At 50.5% G+C, this 20,018-nt stretch overlaps 8 protein-coding genes across 8 annotated transcripts; 4 read left to right on the plus strand and 4 right to left on the minus strand.

Moving 5' to 3' along the window:
* Positions 1 to 443: 443 nt before the first annotated feature.
* Positions 444 to 1,153, plus strand: TRIVIDRAFT_64841 (uncharacterized protein; the record flags this gene model as incomplete). The annotated part of the gene is made up of 3 exons (XM_014093963.1): positions 444 to 686; positions 764 to 831; positions 892 to 1,153. 3 exons carry the CDS (start codon positions 444 to 446, stop codon positions 1,151 to 1,153), a joined length of 573 nt encoding a protein of 190 aa, XP_013949438.1.
* A 2,058-nt stretch (positions 1,154 to 3,211) lies between these two features.
* Positions 3,212 to 4,506, minus strand: TRIVIDRAFT_64840 (uncharacterized protein; the record flags this gene model as incomplete). Its single annotated transcript, XM_014093964.1, has 2 exons — positions 3,212 to 3,273; positions 3,603 to 4,506. The coding sequence occupies 2 exons, from the start codon at positions 4,504 to 4,506 to the stop codon at positions 3,212 to 3,214; spliced, it is 966 nt and encodes a 321-aa protein (XP_013949439.1).
* A 1,667-nt stretch (positions 4,507 to 6,173) lies between these two features.
* Positions 6,174 to 7,030, minus strand: TRIVIDRAFT_38605 (uncharacterized protein; the record flags this gene model as incomplete). The annotated part of the gene is made up of 3 exons (XM_014093965.1): positions 6,174 to 6,280; positions 6,342 to 6,777; positions 6,830 to 7,030. The coding sequence occupies 3 exons, from the start codon at positions 7,028 to 7,030 to the stop codon at positions 6,174 to 6,176; spliced, it is 744 nt and encodes a 247-aa protein (XP_013949440.1).
* A 665-nt stretch (positions 7,031 to 7,695) lies between these two features.
* On the minus strand, positions 7,696 to 8,517 carry TRIVIDRAFT_64838 (uncharacterized protein; the record flags this gene model as incomplete). The annotated part of the gene is made up of 1 exon (XM_014093966.1): positions 7,696 to 8,517. One exon carries the CDS (start codon positions 8,515 to 8,517, stop codon positions 7,696 to 7,698), a length of 822 nt encoding a protein of 273 aa, XP_013949441.1.
* A 5,930-nt stretch (positions 8,518 to 14,447) lies between these two features.
* TRIVIDRAFT_27592 (uncharacterized protein) lies at positions 14,448 to 14,654 on the plus strand (the record flags this gene model as incomplete). Its single annotated transcript, XM_014093967.1, has 1 exon — positions 14,448 to 14,654. A coding segment is annotated over one exon (207 nt), but the record flags the coding sequence as incomplete, so codon positions are not given.
* A 655-nt stretch (positions 14,655 to 15,309) lies between these two features.
* Positions 15,310 to 15,996, plus strand: TRIVIDRAFT_217179 (uncharacterized protein; the record flags this gene model as incomplete). Its single annotated transcript, XM_014093968.1, has 1 exon — positions 15,310 to 15,996. One exon carries the CDS (start codon positions 15,366 to 15,368, stop codon positions 15,876 to 15,878), a length of 513 nt encoding a protein of 170 aa, XP_013949443.1.
* A 570-nt stretch (positions 15,997 to 16,566) lies between these two features.
* On the plus strand, positions 16,567 to 17,697 carry TRIVIDRAFT_127260 (uncharacterized protein; the record flags this gene model as incomplete). Its single annotated transcript, XM_014093969.1, has 2 exons — positions 16,567 to 16,702; positions 16,757 to 17,697. Coding segments are annotated over 2 exons (1,077 nt in total), but the record flags the coding sequence as incomplete, so codon positions are not given.
* A 493-nt stretch (positions 17,698 to 18,190) lies between these two features.
* Positions 18,191 to 19,770, minus strand: TRIVIDRAFT_38632 (uncharacterized protein; the record flags this gene model as incomplete). The annotated part of the gene is made up of 3 exons (XM_014093970.1): positions 18,191 to 18,861; positions 18,922 to 19,435; positions 19,507 to 19,770. 3 exons carry the CDS (start codon positions 19,768 to 19,770, stop codon positions 18,191 to 18,193), a joined length of 1,449 nt encoding a protein of 482 aa, XP_013949445.1.
* Between the last annotated feature and the right edge of the window lie 248 nt (positions 19,771 to 20,018).

The raw sequence follows: 20,018 nt of genomic DNA on the forward strand, positions 1-20,018 counted from the left end.
CGACATTTGCCATCATGACGATATCGCGGCAAACCAAGGCAAACAGACCCAAGGCAAAGCGTCATGGCAAAGGAAAAGTCCTAGATGCGCTACGCGAACCTGCTACGCAATGGCCAGACTAGCACCCAATGATGAATGCCACTGACGGTTGTCAACTACCGGGCTAGCTGAGAGGGAAAAAGTCATGGGACTGGGTCCTGCATGCCCCATCCATCCACAAACGGCCATGGCAATGACACACTCGCGACCGCGTCTGCCTATCCAATCTATCCAATCTATCCTCTTTGCGAGCCTGTATGCGAGCCCAGCATCTTATCCAGGCGACATCATTAGTCGACAAGCGCTATCGCTTCGGGTCCGATGGTGCTAGTCTGCTCTTCTCTCTCACGAGTCTCACCGCGGTGACGCACAACTGCTGCCGGACTCTTTTTGCATTAGTCCGCATGACCACGACGATCCGAGCGTCTTGGAGCGTCTTGAAGCGAGGACGGAGTTGGGAGGACAGAGATGCTGTTGAGAGTGGCGAGTCGGTGCGGGTTCTCGCGGTGGAGAGGCCGCCTTCTATTGGCTTGTGGCTGTCACCACCAGTTGACAATTGTAGGATTGACATCGGGCATGTCAAAGATGGCGACGACACTGCCAAGGCCAAGACTTGGATTTGGACTTGGGCTTGGATACACTGCTTTGTAAGTGGCATTCTCTCTTTGAGATTCCTCCATCATTCCCACGCTACATCCACCCTACGACACTTGCATGCTCACAGCCCATTGCCTTTCGCTTTGCACTCTCCTTTGATGAATACAATACCCTACACCACCGTCTGTGCGCGTCGTAAGCCCATCAAAGATGTACGTTATAAATTGCGTACTCGGCTTCTATTTTCTGCTACAGGCATACCCGTACCGTCTCTCCTAACCGTAAGCACGGCCAGACAGGCAGCCCTCAAAGAAAAGGGTCTAGTGTGCTTGCTTATGATGGACGCCATGAAGGGAGGTCCCATCGTCAGCAGTCAAACTCGTCCATTCACATCCCCCCCAGCTGTGGCGCTCTGCACAATGCGGCCCCCAAAACAGCCATTGCACCTTTTTTTTTGCTGCTGTCGTCCATATTTGGAATCCTCAGCAAGGGCGGCCTCCCTGCGTGGCGTCCGTAATACGAACAATCTACAGTGAATACAGTACTGATGGCTGGATGGAATGCGCGAGACAGTAACTTTGGAGTTTATAGCGAAATGTCTCGATGCCACAGCACCGTTCGTTATAGTACGGAGCCGATGTATGGTGCCTTTTTCTTTCAAAGAACCTTGCAATCTGCCATTCTGTTGCTCGCCAACCCTTGAAAGCTTCCCTTTCATCCACTCTCATTCCCATACTCTCATATTCCACAGTACCTGACTTGTCTGTTCTTCACTTCGACACTGCGACTAATCCACCGAGCGTCCAGAGCAGGCATCCAATCCCATTGTCGACGTTCCTCGTCCATGCAAGGACGCAAAAGCAAAGACAAAGGGGGGCGTGTCGCTTTCCAGAGCCGGCCGTCGCTCGCAACCCACACGCCCCCTCCCTCGCCCTGTGTCTCTGTTTTGCTTGTAGTACTCCGTATATTGCATGCCATACCTAAACTGAGACACACAACCATCAATTGTTCGCTCGCACTTTTCGTTTTCGCTGTCTCGGCAACCCTTTTTTTTTTTTCTCTTTTCATCTTGAGAGGGCAGTCAGCCCTGCTGGTCAAAATTGTGCGCCTTGGGACCTCTCATCTGACCCCGTCTCGCCAAACAAGCTGCATTTTGCCGAAGCGCGAGCCATTCGGACGGCTTCCGCTGGGTCACTTGGCCCTTTTTGGGAGGGAGCACGCTGCTCTGAAAATTTTCTCGGTATGGTCAGTAATTTTTTTTTTTTCCCTTTCTACTTCTTGGATTTTATCGTCGTCACTTTTGTGGTCTGGCATGTGAGATTTCGTGAGTGTAGGCAAAACCACGCCACACCAGCCACTTTGTTAAAGTGCCCATTAAAGTGCCCATTAAACTGTAAGACAGAAGGAGATGATGCATTGTTGACTAGATGGCAAGCATTCCCCGTCGAGGCGAAGAATACAATAGAAGTTGTCTCAGCCGGCCGTGTCTTGGCCGTTTCCGTCGAGCCGGGCTCTTCCGCTCTGCCCATATCCATATCCGGGGATCCTCGTTTTTGACGCGCGCCTCCACAGATCCATTAATGGCTGTTTCAAAGCTGTTCGGGCTAGCACTCCTGCCCGGCCCACTGTCCCAACGAAACGGTGCAGCTTTGAGGTTTCACAACCTTGATACTGCTCGACTTGAAGGTTGAAGCTCAGCGCTGACGAGCGTCTGGTGTTTCACCCGCCTCCGTACCCCTTATTCCCCCATCTATTTCCTACCTAGATGCATCTGTTGTGTAGGATGTAAATAGCCATGTTGTTGGACCCCTGCAGCTGCTGGCCGTTGATCTCCCCTTTTGCGGTCGCGATGCGATCCTGCAGGAACTGGCCGTCTACTGTCTTGATCGTAGGGTTTCTTTAATTAGAACAGAAGAGACTGTAAGCGCTCGAACTTTGTTGAGTCTCTGTGGCGAGACCGTGGCCAAGTCCTGTTGGTCACGATGTCTCCTAGTCACGATCCTCTTTGTTCTGAACTATGAGCTGACGCAGTGGCTGAACATGCTACGTTTTTGGTATACGTGGCTTGTGTTTGTAAGAAGCGAGTCTGCTGATGGGTGTTATTCTTTGTGCCTTGAGTTGGAATAGGGCTGTGCAAGTTGCCAGTCGCTTGAAGGAGAATGTCGTATTTTTTGTCGTCCGTGGATCGGAGAGTCTATACAAGGCACGGCGAACTCTCGAGGCTTCTATTTTTGTATCATTTGGCTTTGAGCACGGAGACATATTATTTGTCGGCCGCTATTAGCGCTATCCAGATAAATGTTGCCTCATAAAATGTCGTGCAAACTCCACATGGAAACGAGTCTCTAAAAACAAGACGGAGACAAGCTGTGAAGACCCGACAGCGATCCATTTTGATCAGCGTAGCTATTTGTGATGATGACAACATGGTCTATAATGCAGATAGAAGTACATGTAACTTGACCGTGATATTGAAAGAAAGCTTTGGATCAAGCTGATTGGATCAAGTACCCGTTGTTGTTCCTTTGTTGATCGACTCCTCGTCTAATAGTGGCAGTGCTCGCGGATCATCCGTCTAACGCCTTCCGGGGAGAAACACGAGGAAATGTACTTGAGCAACTCCACAGGGCGCAGTACCTGAGTTTAGTTTAGGCTAGTGTTGATCAGTATTCCCAATATCTTGATCCAAGGCGCTGGAGTTGCGTCTACGGCAAAGATCACGAACAAAGGATTAGTTGCAAACGTTCAATTGACTAAGCAAGAGCGGAGAGTACCAAGCTCTCAATTCCATCCATACGAAACACCCAATGTTAGGAGCCATCGCAGCTCTTTTCGCGCAAAACCAAACGGCGTAAATATTGCCCACCGTAGCATAAGGCCTCGAGCAGCTTAGGCCAGGTAACCAGAGAGAGAGCTTATACCAATCGAATATTCTCAAGTATCAGCAGCCCTAATGACTCTCATACCCAAATCTTTCTCATCGATGTACATGATTTGGGGCGTCGACTGTCTTTGGCACTGCTCTTCGTTGTGAGAGGGAGAACAAAGTTTGTTTCTGTCGATATCGTCTTGCATTGTATCGGCAATGCATTGCAGCTCGCTGGCGAGTCGTCCGGGGAACAGCCTATCAACGATGTCCTTCCATATCTCTTCGAAACGATCTAATTGTTTCTCAATGTCGGTGGAAACAGTAGCAGTTCCTGCCTCTGTTTCATCGCTAAGCACTTCGAGCCTTCGGTGATATCTGCGCAGCGTAGCCATGTCGTCACTTAGATCGTAGTAGGCTTTCTCAACTGCGTCAATAGGATCACCTCCCTGAAAGGTAATGCCAGCTAAGGAGCACATGGAGACGAGGATTGCTTCCATGTTTAGAGCTGCAATCGACTGAAGAGTGTCGGCCGATCTAAGCGTAGCCACTTGGACCCAACATTGTCGTTCTTTTGCGATGGTAGAATTGAGAAGAGCGATGACAATAGGAGCTTGGCTCGGATGTGCAGGAATTTTAGAGAGCACCTTTCTGGCTGCAGTCCAGGCTTCGTGCTTCATAGCCGGTCGCTGGTCGATGACATAGCTGGCAATGAATGCCTCTGATCCACGACCCCACATGTATTTGGGAGTTTGTTTGGACAATGCCTCTCTCGTGATGGGCTTCATACCAACTGCGGCAACTATTGCATACTCATCAACATATAGCTCTGTCCCCTCATTTATCATGCCGTGCTCCCGGAAGAAGTCAATAATACGCTGTCCAACGGCATGCAATCCTCTTTGGGCAGCAGGACACAACTCATCGTAGACTTGTTTGTAATAATCGGGATCCTTCATAAACTCCGGGATATCAGTTTCCGCTTCTTCCCAAGGATCAGACATGATGATACGATCGGTTGTTGAACTGGATCCTCTCATATGTTGGGAGCCAAAACGGGAGAAGAGAGAGTCGAATCACCCCTTGAGTGATGGTTCTTGTTGCAAGCGTAGCTTGGTCGTGAAGAGATAGCCGAAGGCGTATAGAAAGAAGATGTGAGGAATATAAAAGAGAGTCGGGAAAGGGCGAAGGAAATCGGAAAGAAGAGAAGAGGGAAACAAGTTACCGGACGAAACGTGGAGAGCATAGGAGAAGCAAACGGAGAGTGGAGAGTTGTCAAGAGAATAATGCAAATGAGTGCAGTGAAGAGAACAAGGAGATTGATATGCGAAAGGTACGTTGGATAGTGAGAGGTGGCCTGCTTACATCAAGTACTTCTTGCTTCTCTCTCTCTCTCTCTCTCTCTCTCTCTCTCTCTATCTATCTATCTATCTATCTATTCAAACGCCCAGCTGTTTGAATCTTGTCACTTGGCCGCCAGCTGATCACTCTAATGTTTATCATCTCGCAGTAGCTGTGCTCACACTCAGATGCTAAACGATGAATTAGCTGAGGCTAGCATTGAAAGAGCTGACCTTCTCTTCGGAGTTGTGGTGATGATGAAAATTCTCAGATACAAATATTCGAATTCACGCAACTGCAATCAGCCACCTAACAATCCAAATCAACAAGCGTTACTTCATTGAACTCTTCACTCGGCTGTATGAGCCTATATATCAAGGTAATTTCTGGATACTGGAGCTTGAGATCTTGTATGTGTTTGCAATAATGGGAAGCGATCCAGTAAACAGCTTTGAAGTGAATAACTTTGTCCTATTCTAGTGACTGTACTATCCAGCACTACCCAAATCCTGATTCTAGGATGCCATACTCTCCCGCCATTAGGAGTAGATTAACGTAGACATTCTTGTAGTCCCATATGTTGACCGGCCTTGTATCCCCCCGGTATTGTAAATGCACCAACGTGCACGAGGCCTGAACAGTTGCCAAGGTTAAAGTTGTTGGACGAGTGCTTCAATTTATGGCTCTTGATACCAGTTCTTGTGGCATTAAAGAAATGCATTGCTCAATGATGAACGGCAGGAATCCCACTCCTTAGATATGGGGTTGACTTGGTATAAAAGCAGCAGAAATTGCAGAAGTATTGCAAATAGCATTCCACACTTGGACATATTGTAAGTCATAATATTGTTGTCATGCGTATTGAGCTTGCCAGCCATAAGATATTGTGGTGGAGTCAAGAGATGTAGAAAAGAGTGCAGACATCCAGAGAAGGCCAGCACCTATAGAACCGCAATATACGAAGCAGTTTCCATACTGAAGTGTTTCAACATAAATTCCTCACTTAATCACGTATCATTATCACGTCGCATATGGCAGCCTGGAAAGCATTCTGATCAAGGCCATGACAAGATGGACAAGCAGCTACTTCGGCTGTTTCTCCCCGTCAGCACATGGACGGCATTGACTTGCGTTCAACCCTATCCAATTAACGCACATTGCGCCATGCTGGTAATTACTTGAGCAGAGCATTCAATTCGTCGCATCATATATAGCCAGAGAAAACCGTTCCATGTCGCCTCAAACACACTAAGCCAGCTAGAGCTCACCGCATTGTACGCCCGAACCAAACCCAAAAGCAAAGTCTGTTGTATAGGGAGCAACCCGTATCTTACGCAGCACCACCGCTGCCGTGTCGAGGGCGCTTGCGAACGCTGCCAGTGGAAGGATGCATCTTTTCGTTGCGCTCTCTCTTGAGCTTGTCGTCCAAAACACGAGCTAGAGAAGGTTAGGTTCGTGAGCTTGACACATCGGCCATGAGGAGTGGTGAAAGACGTACTCAAAATATCGAAACCAAATTGCGGAAACTCCAGACACAATGCCTTGAACTCATCTTCGGCCTCAGACCGCAACGTATGCGACCTGGTGGCCCAGAAGTTGGCCACAGGTGCACGAATGGTTGTATCATCGATGGCGGTGTTGGCGTAAACGTAGCGCGCATATTCGATCTCTCCCTTGACTGTTGAGTTGATGCAGTGAATCTTGGATGATGCCAGCGTCTGGAGAGAAGAGACGCCCCATTTCTGAGCCAGTGTATAGATCTTTGCATGCTTAAGGAGCTGGGAGCCCGAGTCGTCGATGGCGGGGACACTGGGGTCGTTCTCGAGTGATCGCTGGCCTGACAGCTTGCGAGGGAAGTATTCGCCTGTGTAGAGAAACTCGAGGAAGCAGCCGACGGCATCGATGTCTTCGTCAGGGAGCTCGATATGGCGAGGCTGAGCATCTATTAGCTTATGGTCATGACTCCCATAGCGGGGGAAGCCGTACGCTACCGTCCTCGGCAAACTTGCCGCATATATCCTCAAAGTACGGGCTTCGAACGAGGAATGCCTGGTGCGCCGTGAGCAGCGTGGGCTCTTCTTTGCCAACTAGCAAAGTCACAATTGGGCTCGTCAAGCTGCTGGCAAACGTCTTGCGCTCGGCTTCTGGAGGATCTGATTCAACGTCGTCATCTTCTGGGGCCTCCATGCTCGCCGGGGGAGCACGTTCGCTACTCTCTTCGGGTTTTTCCGTGTCTGCGGCCTGTTGTGATTGTTCGCCTTCGTCCATCTCGACGTCGTTCTGCGTGCTTGCATCCTCGGTAGCTTTATCGACCTCGTCGGAAGGCATCTTGGATGCGATTGCGCCTGGAAAGGCGGGATTCGAAGGTCAAGAAGCTGTGGATGACCTTTTCTGTGCGTAACTGAGCAATTCTAGTACGAAAAATACAGTCGACAAGAGGCAGCGTGACTGCGGTGAAGCTGCAAGATGGAGGAGCAAATGTTGACGATGGAAGCTCCAGGCGCGTCGCGGTCCAGCCAGCTTTATGAGAGCGATAACTGGGTACCTGCTGCCCGCTGCTGGTCAGTATGGTGAGACAAGTACCATCGATGTCTCCACAACAGCACAATTGCGCAAAAGATTCGCCGATGTACCGTGTGAATATATATTGACCACACAGTACATGTAAGCTTACATACCTAGGTAGGTAGGTATGATTGAATAGAAGATGCTGTCGACGATGTATTGCAACACATTTCTGCAAATCACATGCACCGCCAGAGATTGTAAATTCTCGATTGAATTCCTATTACGAGGTACCTATCTGATGCCTGTTCGAAATTGTACCGGCCCATTCCCCATCACTTTCGCAATCAAGCCTCGAATTTCACCACAATACCAGGCAATATCTCCAGAAACGACGGACTGCCAACGCTTCCCTGAAATGCCAGCTTAATCTTTGGCCCGCTCTCCGATGCCACCCCCAAAGTATGTCGTGCCTTTGCTGATGAGTCCGGGGTGTTGAATAGCCACTCGTTTTCGCCTTTCGCTGTGTTTTTGACGTTGTGAATGGCATCATAGACACTTTGTAGAGAAGAGAGCTGCTCCTCGGGCACGTTGAGCCGCAGCCGAGAAACTCCACGGGCACCAGAAGGATGCTGTGTCTGCCTCTTGTCCTCCTGGTATGGCACTCTGTTGCTTCGCGGCGTTCTGTCTAGACACCAAAATGGCAAGATGCCCGGCTCTGTCTCATGGCCATTTGCATCCTGGGGAGCTCCAATGGCCCACTTCAAAACAACTCCGTCTGGTCTTGTCCGGCCACCAGGAACGGGATCCCTGTACGTCAATCCCGCGTTTGCATCTCTGACTCTTTGCTGGACAGCTCCAAAGTCGCTCTCATGGGGCAGCGTGTATGCCCAGTCCACAATGGTGTTCTCTCGCTGACGACCCCATCTGTGCTTTGCCCGCTCCTCGGGGCTGATGCCCTCAGTGAATGCGATGAGTTCTATGTAAACACCATCCTCGAACAGGATTAGCTTGTTGAATGTCTGGCCTCCGGCGTGAGTCCCTCCAGGGCTGACAACAAATGAGTCTTTGAGGCGGTCAGGAAGCTGTTCCAAGTCACTGGCCGAGACGAGGATCACAATATGGTCCAGCGTCGGCTGCGGTTTGTTTGTGTTTGGCTGTTCGGACATGCTGGGGGCTGCTTCACGATACTTGAGAAGATTACACGACGTCTTTGTTGAATTCAGAGACCAACACTCATCTGAGATTTTGTTTGGATCTGATGCGAGTTCCGAGCTCTTAGTAATTGCGCGCACCCATGATATAAGCTCGTTATGACGCCATGCGGGGCGTTGCTGGTGTTGTTTGATCAAAATGTGAAATCAGCGCCGGAAAGCTGATATCGGGTCTCTCGTCTCCAGATGAGGAAGAAGGATTTGGTCAGTTTATGAAGCATCATGTTTTGTCGACTTAAAAAATTATCAAACAACAAGGCTGAAGGTGTGCTGTTAGGAGACAAGGTGACTGCTTCTGCCCATTCACAAACGCCTACCCTGTAGTGATGAATATGTGCGTCGGAAATCTCCATGTCTTAAGCAGACGTAAAAAGGCTATTGGTTCTATATTCATAATATTGGAAGCGATATTAAAAGAGATTTAATGCCCAGTGCATCAATTGGAATATAACATCTAACGTCAAGCGCTGTGGCCATTTTGCAAATCCGCTCAACCTAGTAGATAGTCTACGTCCTAGGCAGTTTAATACAGTTGTTAAGAGCAACGTCGTTCAATGGAGAAATTGATGGATCTTGGTAATCCTCTCCATTCAATCCAACAATAATCCAAATGGGTAGTTTGAATGAAGCGCTCTTCTCTGGTTTCTGTATGCACAGTTGAAGTACAAGTTGCAGTTCCCATTTCGCATATCACCGTACGACTAAGCCCCATGGGGGTCAACTTTATTATCAGGTGATGTAGATCTCGTCTTATCAATCTCATCTCTTTTGTGCTCTAGATCTCATCCATGTAACTGAAACCACAGCCGGATTCCACTCTGGCCTTAATCGTGGCAACATGGATCATGAGATTGAGATAGATACGCAGTTGATAGATAAGATGTGGGGCGTTGGTAAGGTCAAAGGGGTTGAGTCGTGGCTGTGAAGCGGGAGATCGGCGGTGATGCATCACATTGATGCTTATATGTATACATAAATCTTATTAACTTGAATTGTAGAGCTTAAAGCTGAAATTTTAATAAATTCGCCATCTGCTTACCATCTGCTTGCTCAGAGAGCGTCGTGTTGGGTTGCCTTGCTTGCATTGTACAGCAGTTCGTATTCTGGACTACTTCCGGCTTGGCCTGATCAAATCGCCGCAAACCCTGCCAGCTGCATCCCATCACTCACATCGCCAAGAAGAAATCCTCCGACAGACGTCTTTTTCACTTTGGGAATTATGAGCCACCGGAATGGTCCCATTCTCTTCAAAGGCGGTCAGTGGATTGCTGCATCGACAGCCTGGGCATCCTAGGCGATGTTGACTCGGAAGTGATGTTTTACGTGTACCGGTGTTATACGATCCGATCCTGCGTCGGGCCAATGTTACGATAACCAGGTCACGACAAGAATCGGCATCAACTCGCCCGAACATGCAGGTAGCTCCTCAACCTGATCCATAGCTTGCTTACTCCTTGTTATGATGTTTAGCCAACAACGCCCGGCTGCTACTCAAACGGGAATACGACCCGGGAATGGAATCATAATAGGCCAGGCACCAGTATTGATTCAAGCCGGCGACCAACCGCACATGGACGTATGTAGCATCGTCATCCCGTCTTCTGTTAAATTACCGTCGCGTCATCACATGTTGCTCGGCTTCTTCTCCTCTCCAAGAGGAATACTATTACTCACTCATCGCTTGTGGTGCGTGAGACTGATTCGCTGGCTTACATGGCGAGCATGGATTCCCCGCGCTCTGGTGATGAGGCTAAACCGAATCCACCTCCCGGATGTAACGCTGCGTTAAACGCGCCGCTGGGCTTCCTATTATGGGCCTAGCAGCGAATTCCTGCAGATGGCCCTGATCAGACAAACTGGCGGACTTTTGGCGGGTGGCGTCTCGTTCCTGGCGGAAGCGCTGACTGGCCGAGGCTCAGTCGAGGGCATCTGATGATTCGATCTGACATCTGATTCTAGCAGTCACACCAAGCGTTCTTGTGGCTGAAGATTGGCTTTCCGGCGAGAGTGGCTTCGTCTCTGTGTCTCTCGGCTCCATCCGCGTTGGCGTTGACTTGACGGCGGAAAGAGTGGAAACTGTAGCAATCTACCAAAGACTGATCGGCCCATACTTATAGGAGCAGCTTCTCCGGCAGAAGCATTGATAAAAACCTGGGCTCAGGTCCATTGCACTGACTCAACATTGATGCAGATCCATGCTCTATGACCACATTCGTCGTGACCTCTGCCAGCTGAACAGACGCTAGAGGAGCGCAAATTGGGCACATTATCCGCTCAAATGGGCCTCACGGGCTACCGTGGTGGATACGAGCAGCACAGATCAGAATTTTCCCGAAGCGCGGTCAGAAAAATAAGTCACTTGCTATGTAGACAGTGCTTCTCCTTTGAAAGCCAAGCCAATAATTTGATTTTGGCAGCGCTACGGAAAGCCCACGGCAAGGCCAGCGTATCTGAACAACTCCCCCTAAATCCGTAGTTCAGCTCAGCTTCAACAAATGGCATGTGTAGGACTGTAGATGGGTATTCGTATACGAGATTTCCGGGGTCGATGTGAGCCCAATTGACGCCTAGCTAGGGTTCTGGGTCTTCTCGGGCCATCGGCTGCTTCTCTCCCCGCATTGATCGAAAGTTGAGCGCAGCGAACCAGCGTGAGAAGTGAGAGCAATCCCTTCAGAGAAACGTGTGGATGGCAAGGATTCTCTTCCCAATGGCCCCCCTTTCATCGGCCGGCTCCACCTCACCGTCTTGCTCGATGCTGCATTCGGACCATCGCCGTGTATATGGGCCAATAACCCACAAGAGCAACCCATCCTTTGCTGGCTTTAGCTGATCATCGTGCAGGAAGAGCTGCACCAACTGCAGGTTTTTTAAAATTAAATACGAGGCTGCTACTGTTACTCTATTCAGTCCATGAGATGCTATTGGGGGCAGGCATTATGCGGAGAGTGGCATTGGGCACCGGGCCGGCGACTCCATGTAAACACGGGAAGCCCTTGATTCCCCGGATCTTTTGTAAATCATGCGTAGAAGTATATATCTGTCGATCCGGCAGCCCTTTCTGCTCCCCACAGCGGTTCTTCAGGCTTTGTCTCGGACTCAACCTGTCCTCATCACTCGACAATGAGACAATCCGTCGGAGCCGTGGGCCTTTTGGCTCTTGCTCGCATCGTCTCGGGCACCACACCACACTGCGATAGCAACCCTTGCCAGGCCAGTGCTGATGCTGTTGCCAGCTGTGCAACATCGTGTATCGAGTCTGCCGCTGTCACTCAAGCAGCCTGCGCTACGTCAGACTATGCATGCCAATGCAACGCGCAAGGCGTTATTCAGGGTGCAGCTGCAAACTGCATCATAGGAGCCTGTGGCTTCGGGGGTGGTTCGTACTGGCTCGATAGATCTAAATTGTGTACTTCCTATTAACAAGTGGCTTATAGCTATTGGTGTCCTGGATCAAGTTGGCGCTTTGTGTAGTTGTGTCACGGCGAGCCCGACAAGTGCCTGCTCAACGAGCACAACGGCACCACCTCCTATCACGACGACGGCGCCGCCGACAACTACTCCCTGCACGGATGAGCCTCCCACAACTGCCCCGGTCACGACTACAGCTCCCCCAACCACAGAACCTCCAGCAACTACTACAGCTCCTCCCAGCACGACTGCTGGCTGTGATTCCTCATCGCCTTGTCAAGCCAGCGCTGACGCTGTTTACGACTGTGCTAAGCCGTGTATCGAGTCTGCTGCCGTGACTCAAGCCAGCTGCGGTCTCTCTGACTATGGGTGCCAATGCGTCCAAAGCGATGCTATCCAGGCAGCTGCCATTACTTGTGTCGTAGGAGCCTGTGGCAACAGTGCCCTCGACGTTCTCAACCAAGTCAGCTCTCTCTGTGGTTGCGTTACGGCTTCCCCAACGGTTCCTTGCTCAACGGAGGCGACTACTACCGCTCCCCCCACGACTACATGTACAGAAGATTCAACCACTACAGAGGCTCCAACAACTACAGAGGCTCCAACGACTACAGCCCCCCCAACAACTACGGCTCCTCCCCATACCACAACTGCTGGCTGTGATTCTTCCTCACCATGCCAAGCCAGTGCTGACGCGGTTTACGACTGTGCTAAGCCGTGTATCGAATCTGCTGCAGTTACCCAAGCCAGCTGTGGTCTCACTGACTATGAGTGCCAATGCAGTCAGAGCAACGTTATCCAAGACGCTGCTATCACCTGCGTTGTAGGAGCCTGTGGTAACAGTGCCCTCAATGTTCTCAACCAAGTCAGCTCTCTCTGCGGCTGCGTTACGGCTTCCCCAACCATTCCCTGCTCAGCTCCTGCTACTACGACTGGACCTCCTGCGACTACGACGGAGCCCCCTACCACGACCAGCCCTCCGGCTACGACTGAGTCTACCTCGGACTGCACAGAGTCCGTCACTACAACGCCTCCTTCATCCACAACCGGTCCCATCACCACAGGTCCAGCCACCACGACTGCCCCTGGCGGCTGCGACTCTACTTCTCCCTGCCAGGCTAGTGCTGATGCCGTCTACGACTGTGCCAAACCTTGCATTGAATCCGCTGCAGTCACTCAAGCCAGCTGCGGTCTCTCTGACTATGGGTGCCAATGCGTCCAAAGCGATGCTATCCAGGCAGCTGCTATTACTTGTGTTGTAGGAGCCTGTGGCAACAGTGCCCTCAACGTCCTCAACCAAGTCAGCTCCCTCTGCGGCTGTGTTACGGCTCATCCAACAACCCCTTGCACTTCAGTTTCAGCAACCACAACTGCAGAGAGTTCTAAGCCTCCCGCGTCATCGTCAGAGACCCCTTGCTCTACTTCCACCAGCGAGAGCACTTCGGCTCCTCCTGGAACGACCTCTAAGCCTAGTGGTCCCAACACGACTTGCAGCCCCGGAACTACGTCTGACTGCGGCCCGGTTGCCAGCAGTGCCGTCCCGTCTTGCGCCCAGGCCTGCTTCAGCAGCGCTGCCCCCAAGATTCCTTGTGACGTTAACGATTATGCTTGCCAGTGCCAACCTGCCGCTCAGGCTAGCTTGACTCAGCTGCTTGTCCCTTGCGTTGCTACTGCTTGCCCTGCGGCTTCTCTCCAAGCTGTCATTTCCGGTGCCTCTCAAGGTAAGAGACAAATACACTGACTGATATCTCGATGAGTTGTCCTACTAACCACCTCTTTTCTAGTGTGTGCTTGTGCCACTGCTCCTCCAAGCCCTGGCGACTGTGGAACTTCGCCACCTGCCACAACCACTGGCCCCGGAGGATCTCAAACCACAGGAGGACCCAGCGGATCACAACCCGGAGGTGGCTCTTCTTACTACCCACCACCCCCAGTCACAAGCTCCGGCCCTGTAACCTCAGCTACTGGCTCAAACTGCCAGCCAGTGCCTGTCAAGACCTGTGATGCCGTCGCCAGCTCAGCGGTCCCTTCATGTGCTCAGGCTTGCTTCACATCCGCTGCACCCAAGATTCCTTGCGATGTCCATGACTATGACTGCCAGTGCAAGCCTGAGGCTCAGGCTAGCTTGACTCAGCTGCTCGTTCCCTGTGTGGCAACGGCCTGCCCTCCTGCTTCTCTGCAAGCCGTCATCACTGGAGCTAGCTCAGGTAAGAATCTATACTTTATATCTTCCTGTTGATGAACTGCCATGCTAACCCGTCTTCCTTGTAGTCTGCGCATGCGCCAGTGCTTCACCTACGCTTGTTGCCCCTGGAACTTGTCAATCCAGCAGCCCCGCTGGTCCCCCCGGTGGCAGCTCTAGCGGTCCTGGAGGTCCTGGCAACAGTGGTGGTAACGGATCTCCTACCACGACTCCTGGTGGTGGAGGCGGTGCTTCTCCTACCTGCGTCTCGGAGTCTCCCGACTGCGGTGCCGTTGCAAGCACAGCTGTTCCCTCCTGTGCTCAGGCCTGCTTCTCGAGTGCTGCTCCTATCATCTCTTGCGACGTGACCGACTACGCATGCCAGTGCCAGCCAGCAGCCCAGGCCAGCTTGACCAAGCTTCTCGTTCCTTGCGTTGCGACAGCTTGTCCTGCAGCCTCTCTGCAAGCTGTCATCACCGGAGCTTCTTCCGTGTGTGCTTGTGCCAGTGCCACCGGCTCGACCGGTTCCAACTGTGGTGGCAGCGGTGGCAACGGCGGTTCCGGTTCTCCCACCGGCGGCAACGGAAGCCAGCCAACTGGAGGCAGCGGAGGCAGTGAACCTTCCGGAGGAAACGGAGGCAGCGAGACCTCTGGAGGAAGCGGCTCAGAGCCTACTGGAGGATCTGGTGGAGAGGGTGGAAGCGGTGGAAGCGGTGGAAATGGAGGCGGAAGTCAGCCCAGCGCTCCCCCAACTATTCCTCCCAGTGCAGGTTCGCGATTGGAGATGAGCCTCGTTGCTGGTGTCTTCGCTCTTGGCTGGGCGATTGCTGTTATGCTGTGATCTACTTCTGGGATGAATGGCTTAATGTATTGATGAAGCATGCGTATATTTGCCTTAATATAACTCGGACGACTTCTATTTAGAGGTATAATATATTGAGTCCTCTATTAAATGTAATAGTGTTTCTTATAAATCTTGCTACCTACAGTCCTCATATCGCAAATGTTTGTAAATGATTCGAAGTTGCCGAGTGAAGTGAGGCTCAGAATACATTGCAGTGGCGCTTGAGATTGATTGCGATAAGACTGAAGCCATGGACTGAAGTCTCCACCAATTTCTTGTGGAGCCTCAACTTCAACATTTCACAAACATACGACTCACATCCTCTTTCACTTATCACCTCTCTAAGGGCGAGGAATAAGAAGATACACGACCATGGCATCACAAGAACAGCTAGAACTCGAAGCCAAGAGGACAGCCCACGTCGAGCAGCTGTCCAACTGGCTGCTTCAAAACAGCAGCATATACAACATCTTCCTCTCCGGCATCAAGCAAACCTCCGTCGTCGCTGGCACCGTCATCAGCCGCCTCACTCTTACGCCTACGCATCTCAATTCCAAGGGCGGTCTACATGGCGCGGTCTCAGCCGCCTTCATTGACTTCACAACTGGACTGGCAATTGCTTCATGGGACCTGAGGGAAAAGACGGGCGCGAGCGTCGACATGCACATTAGCTACTTGAGCAGCGCCGCGGGAGCGGGAGACGTCGTGGAGATTGTAGCGACGGCGGAGAAAGTTGGAGGATCGATGGCGTTTGTGACGATTTTGATTCAAAAGGTCGAGGTTGTGGATGGTGAGGAGAAGAAGACGCTGGTGACAAAGGGACATCACACCAAGTTTGTGAGGCAGAGCACGAAGCCAAAGACAGATGGAGAGGTGAGGAATTAGATGTATTATTATTATGTGTATTGTTATTATACTGGGCGATTTGATATCGTCATGATGATGTCTTATGCAGGTTCGATAGATAGATCTATAGATACAAGGCGCGCCTTTGAGAGATGAGATTCGTTGTGGATTGCCTCGTGGCTCGACGTGATACGCTCTTAGCCCCGGCATTTGCAGGCGGTTAAAACCATAGCCGAAGAACCCCTAGCAATCTAGCAATAAGCTTTGGACAATTCCATCTGCTTGTAGTTGGAAAGGCGCAGATGCTCTTTATTGACTCATACCGAACTTTGTGTGGAACTCAATGAGCCCCGCTGTCGAAGAAAATTAAGAAAATTACGGCTAGGGTCGGGTTCCGACATCGCGATTTGCGGGCGCTAGGCTTGTGGGGAAGTAGAATCGTTGATTCTGGAAGCTTTTGGGGGTATTAATGGTGTTGAAGAGAGGAGGTTGAATTGAGGATTAGTTCTGGTTTGTTTTGTGTTTGTTACTCTTGGTGGACGCATTGTTTGTTTATAGACTCAATTGGTGAAAAGAAGAGAGCAATTGAGCCATGAGTGCCACGGAAACAACTACCGAAGTGGAATATGAACTATCGCCACGATATTCTCATTCCCGCGACAAAATAGGCGAACGAGATGGAGAGCTTGAAAGAGGACAGTTGGAAATTGAGTTGTCGCAGCTCTATTCCCAGAGTCGCAATGAAGCGGTTAATACCCCCAACGAAAACGAAGCTGTTACGCAGGAGCTGAAACCCGTGGATCGAGGACGTGATGCCTGGTGCACACTTCTAGGCGCATTTGCATTTGATGCGTTATTCTGGGGTACATGATATCACTTAATTTCCCCCCAAATACAGCAGACTAACCGGTGGATAGGATTTCCTGGTTGCTACGGAGTCTTCCAGAGATACTACTCTGACGTACCCGAGTTTAAAAACGACACCGTCCGGATCCCCGTCGTTGGAGTCTTGTCCACCGGCTTTTATTACTTTGGGTCGCCCTTCTCAGCCATGTTGGCGAGAAAGTTTCCCAAGTACCAGCGGCATCAAATTTATCTCGGCTGGGTCCTGAGTATAACTGGACTTTTATCAGCGTCCTTTACTTCCTCCGTCAATGGACTCATCGCCACACAAGGAGCGCTCTATGGACTTGGCTTCGTGCTCATTTCAATGCCCATCGTGAGCATGGTAAACGAGTGGTGGGTTGCGCGAAAGGGCATGGCGTTTGGGCTCATTTCTGCTTCTTCTGGTGCCACGGGAGCAGTTCTTCCATTCATCATCGATGCTCTTCTTCGACGATATGGGTATAAAATCACGCTTAGGGCTTGTGCTATTGCGATGGCGGTTTTGACTGCTCCGTTGCTTCCGCTATTCAAGGCTCGATTGCCAGCCTCCGATCAGGCCAATCTGGCGAGGATCAACTGGGACTTTCTGAAGCAGCCCCTTTTCTGGATCTATGGCTCTGCAGTTCTGATTCAAGGCATCGGTTTCTTTTTCCCAGTCGTCTTCTTGCCATCCTATGCCTCGCTATTTGACATTTCGTCCGTCAAGGGTGCGTTGCTGGTTTCCCTCATGTCAATCGCACAGGTTCTTGGACAATTCGCCTTTGGCTACCTCTCAGACAAGAGCCTTCCCGTCAGTGTGTTAATGACCATTTGCTGCGCGTTTGCGGCGACTGCGTCCTTCACATTCTGGGGTTTGGCCAAGTCACTGCCGCTTCTTGCCATTTTCAGCTTCATCTACGGTTTCTTTGCTTTCGGATTCGGAACGATGCGAGTGGCGATGGGTCGAGCCGTCAGCGATGACCCGTCTACGGTGTTTGCGACGTACGCCATATTTGTGTTTTTGATGGGCGTGGGCAATATCTTGGTTGGGCCTTTGAGTGCGGAGTTGATGGCGCCGAGAGAAGCTATTCGGGAGCATTATGCGGGCAACAAGTACGAGCCTATGGTTATTGTGACTGGAGCGACATCGCTCTTTGCTGCTTTCATCGTTTTAGCGTGGCATGGTTATAAAGGATTGTCGAAATGAGCTCGACATATATCATTTGGTTTGAAGGTCGATATTCTTTAGTCCGTAACGTGAGCACTTTCTGCAACTGTAGCAGTATTTGCCATCATATGCAATACAATGTAATCTGGTCAAGCGTACACCATTATATCATATCTGACCAATATTTATAATTCCTTAGTTTGATGTCCCCTGTGAGTGTGAATATCTTTTATCACTAGCATATTATCAAATTAGATTATCCAACCTATAACGCTAAACTTTTGTATGTAACGCTAACATGACAATCGCGAACGCTCTCTCATACCATCAAATTTTTAGAAAGCGCTCTGATGCGTGGTCCATATTTGTAAAAGATGATTGGGATTGGAATCATTGCAACACTGACAAAACCAAGAACGCTTGACGCCCACGCCACACCAAGCCCGTGATACATGTAACTCGCAAATAATGGAAACCCGGCGGCGAATAGGGACCGTACGATAGTGTTTGCTCCTAGAGCGCTATTTGCGACGTGTGAATAGACATCTAGGATATATGTCATCGCCGTGACAAAGACACACAGTAAGCCAGATCCGACAAATAGACTGCCAATGATCATTCCGACCCAGGGAATGTTGGGAGCAGAGGTCCATCCGAAAATGAATAGTCCAATGGGGAGAAGAACGCTGCCGGCCATCATCAGCGGTAGACGTCGTTCAGGTGCTTGTGGTGGTGGGGTTCCAGAGGGATCTTCAGCCATCTTCTTGCGGCTGGCATGCTGAGCTATTACTGTACGTGTGACAATCATGGCAGATCCGATGAAAACACCAACCATCATTCCTAAGAAGGGAAGCGATGACAAGCCAAGCTTCCAGTGGCGCTGTTCGCGGAAGATGATGGGATATGACGAGAAGACAATGTATAGAATTCCATAGACAAATGCCTGGTAGAGAGTCATGAGAACGAGGATGGGTTCGGTTCCAAGGAGTACTGTAGAGGCACATTTCAATAAGATGCAAGAATAAAACGCGGACAAAGAGGAAGGCTTACCAAAGGGTCGAACCAAATAGACACGGACAAATTTACGCCATTTCCCCGTTTCCTTTGGTGCATTCTTAAAAGCCGGGTCCAGCCTTTGCCTCCTCTGCAGAATTATAGAGGCATATGTCTCTGGCAGTCCAAAGAAAACGAGAACTGTACATGATCCTCCCATGATGCAGCTTAGCCAGCCAGTCCACCGCCAGCCTAGATGACTAGCAGTGATAAAGTTCCCCATGACCGGAGCCAGCAAAGGGCCACCAAGAACTATGCCAACGACGGTAGCCATGGCAATTGCACGCTGCTCTGGGTGCCAGATATCGACTAGGCCACCACCAAAGAGAGCGATGGGCGCTACACCAGTTACTCCGCACAAGAATCGTCCGACGAGAATCGTTTGCAAGTTCTTTCCAACGGCAACCGGGATGCAGAAGATGGTGAAGAGGGCCATGCCCGCAAGCATTGGGTATCGTCTTCCAAACTGTTCAGATATCGGGCTCCAGAAAGGCGGTCCAACGGAATAGCCCTGCGATCAAGGCCAACACGTTAGCCAAAACATATCTTTCTAGATGAGATGGAAGATTCTTGACAGCTTACGACAACAAAGAGGCTGACTCCGAGAGTAACAACCTCTGGTCCCACGCCAAACTCTTCGCTGATTGCTTGAGCGCCGCTGCTGAAAATGCTGGAGGACACCGAGGCTACCAAGTTTCCCGCTATCCATATGAAAGTAATAAACAGCCTTCTCAGTAATGACCAATTCTTGGGATTTTCGTGATCGTTTGGGTCGTTGAATACCAACGGGCTAGGGCCCAGGGGGCTCGACACGATTGTCTCCGCCTCGCTAGTTGTGCCACTCATAAGTTGAATGCCATTCTCGACTTCGTCTGGAGCTGCCATCGTGATAGTTTCAGTAATGAGATATTCCACCTGCAGTAAACCATATTAAAAGTCTTGGCAAATGAAAACCTCTTTCAGAAAGTCCTATTCTATATAGGCCTTTACCCCAATATGGGGTATCACTGAATGATCTGTCAGCGTGTGCTTAGAATCCGGCTTTTGAGTTTAGCGCCGCGGAGAAGCAAGCAGCGGCAATCAAGGCTACAACG

This window comes from Trichoderma virens (assembly GCF_000170995.1).
Source record: "Trichoderma virens Gv29-8 chromosome Unknown TRIVIscaffold_92, whole genome shotgun sequence".
Lineage (NCBI taxonomy): Eukaryota > Fungi > Ascomycota > Sordariomycetes > Hypocreales > Hypocreaceae > Trichoderma > Trichoderma virens.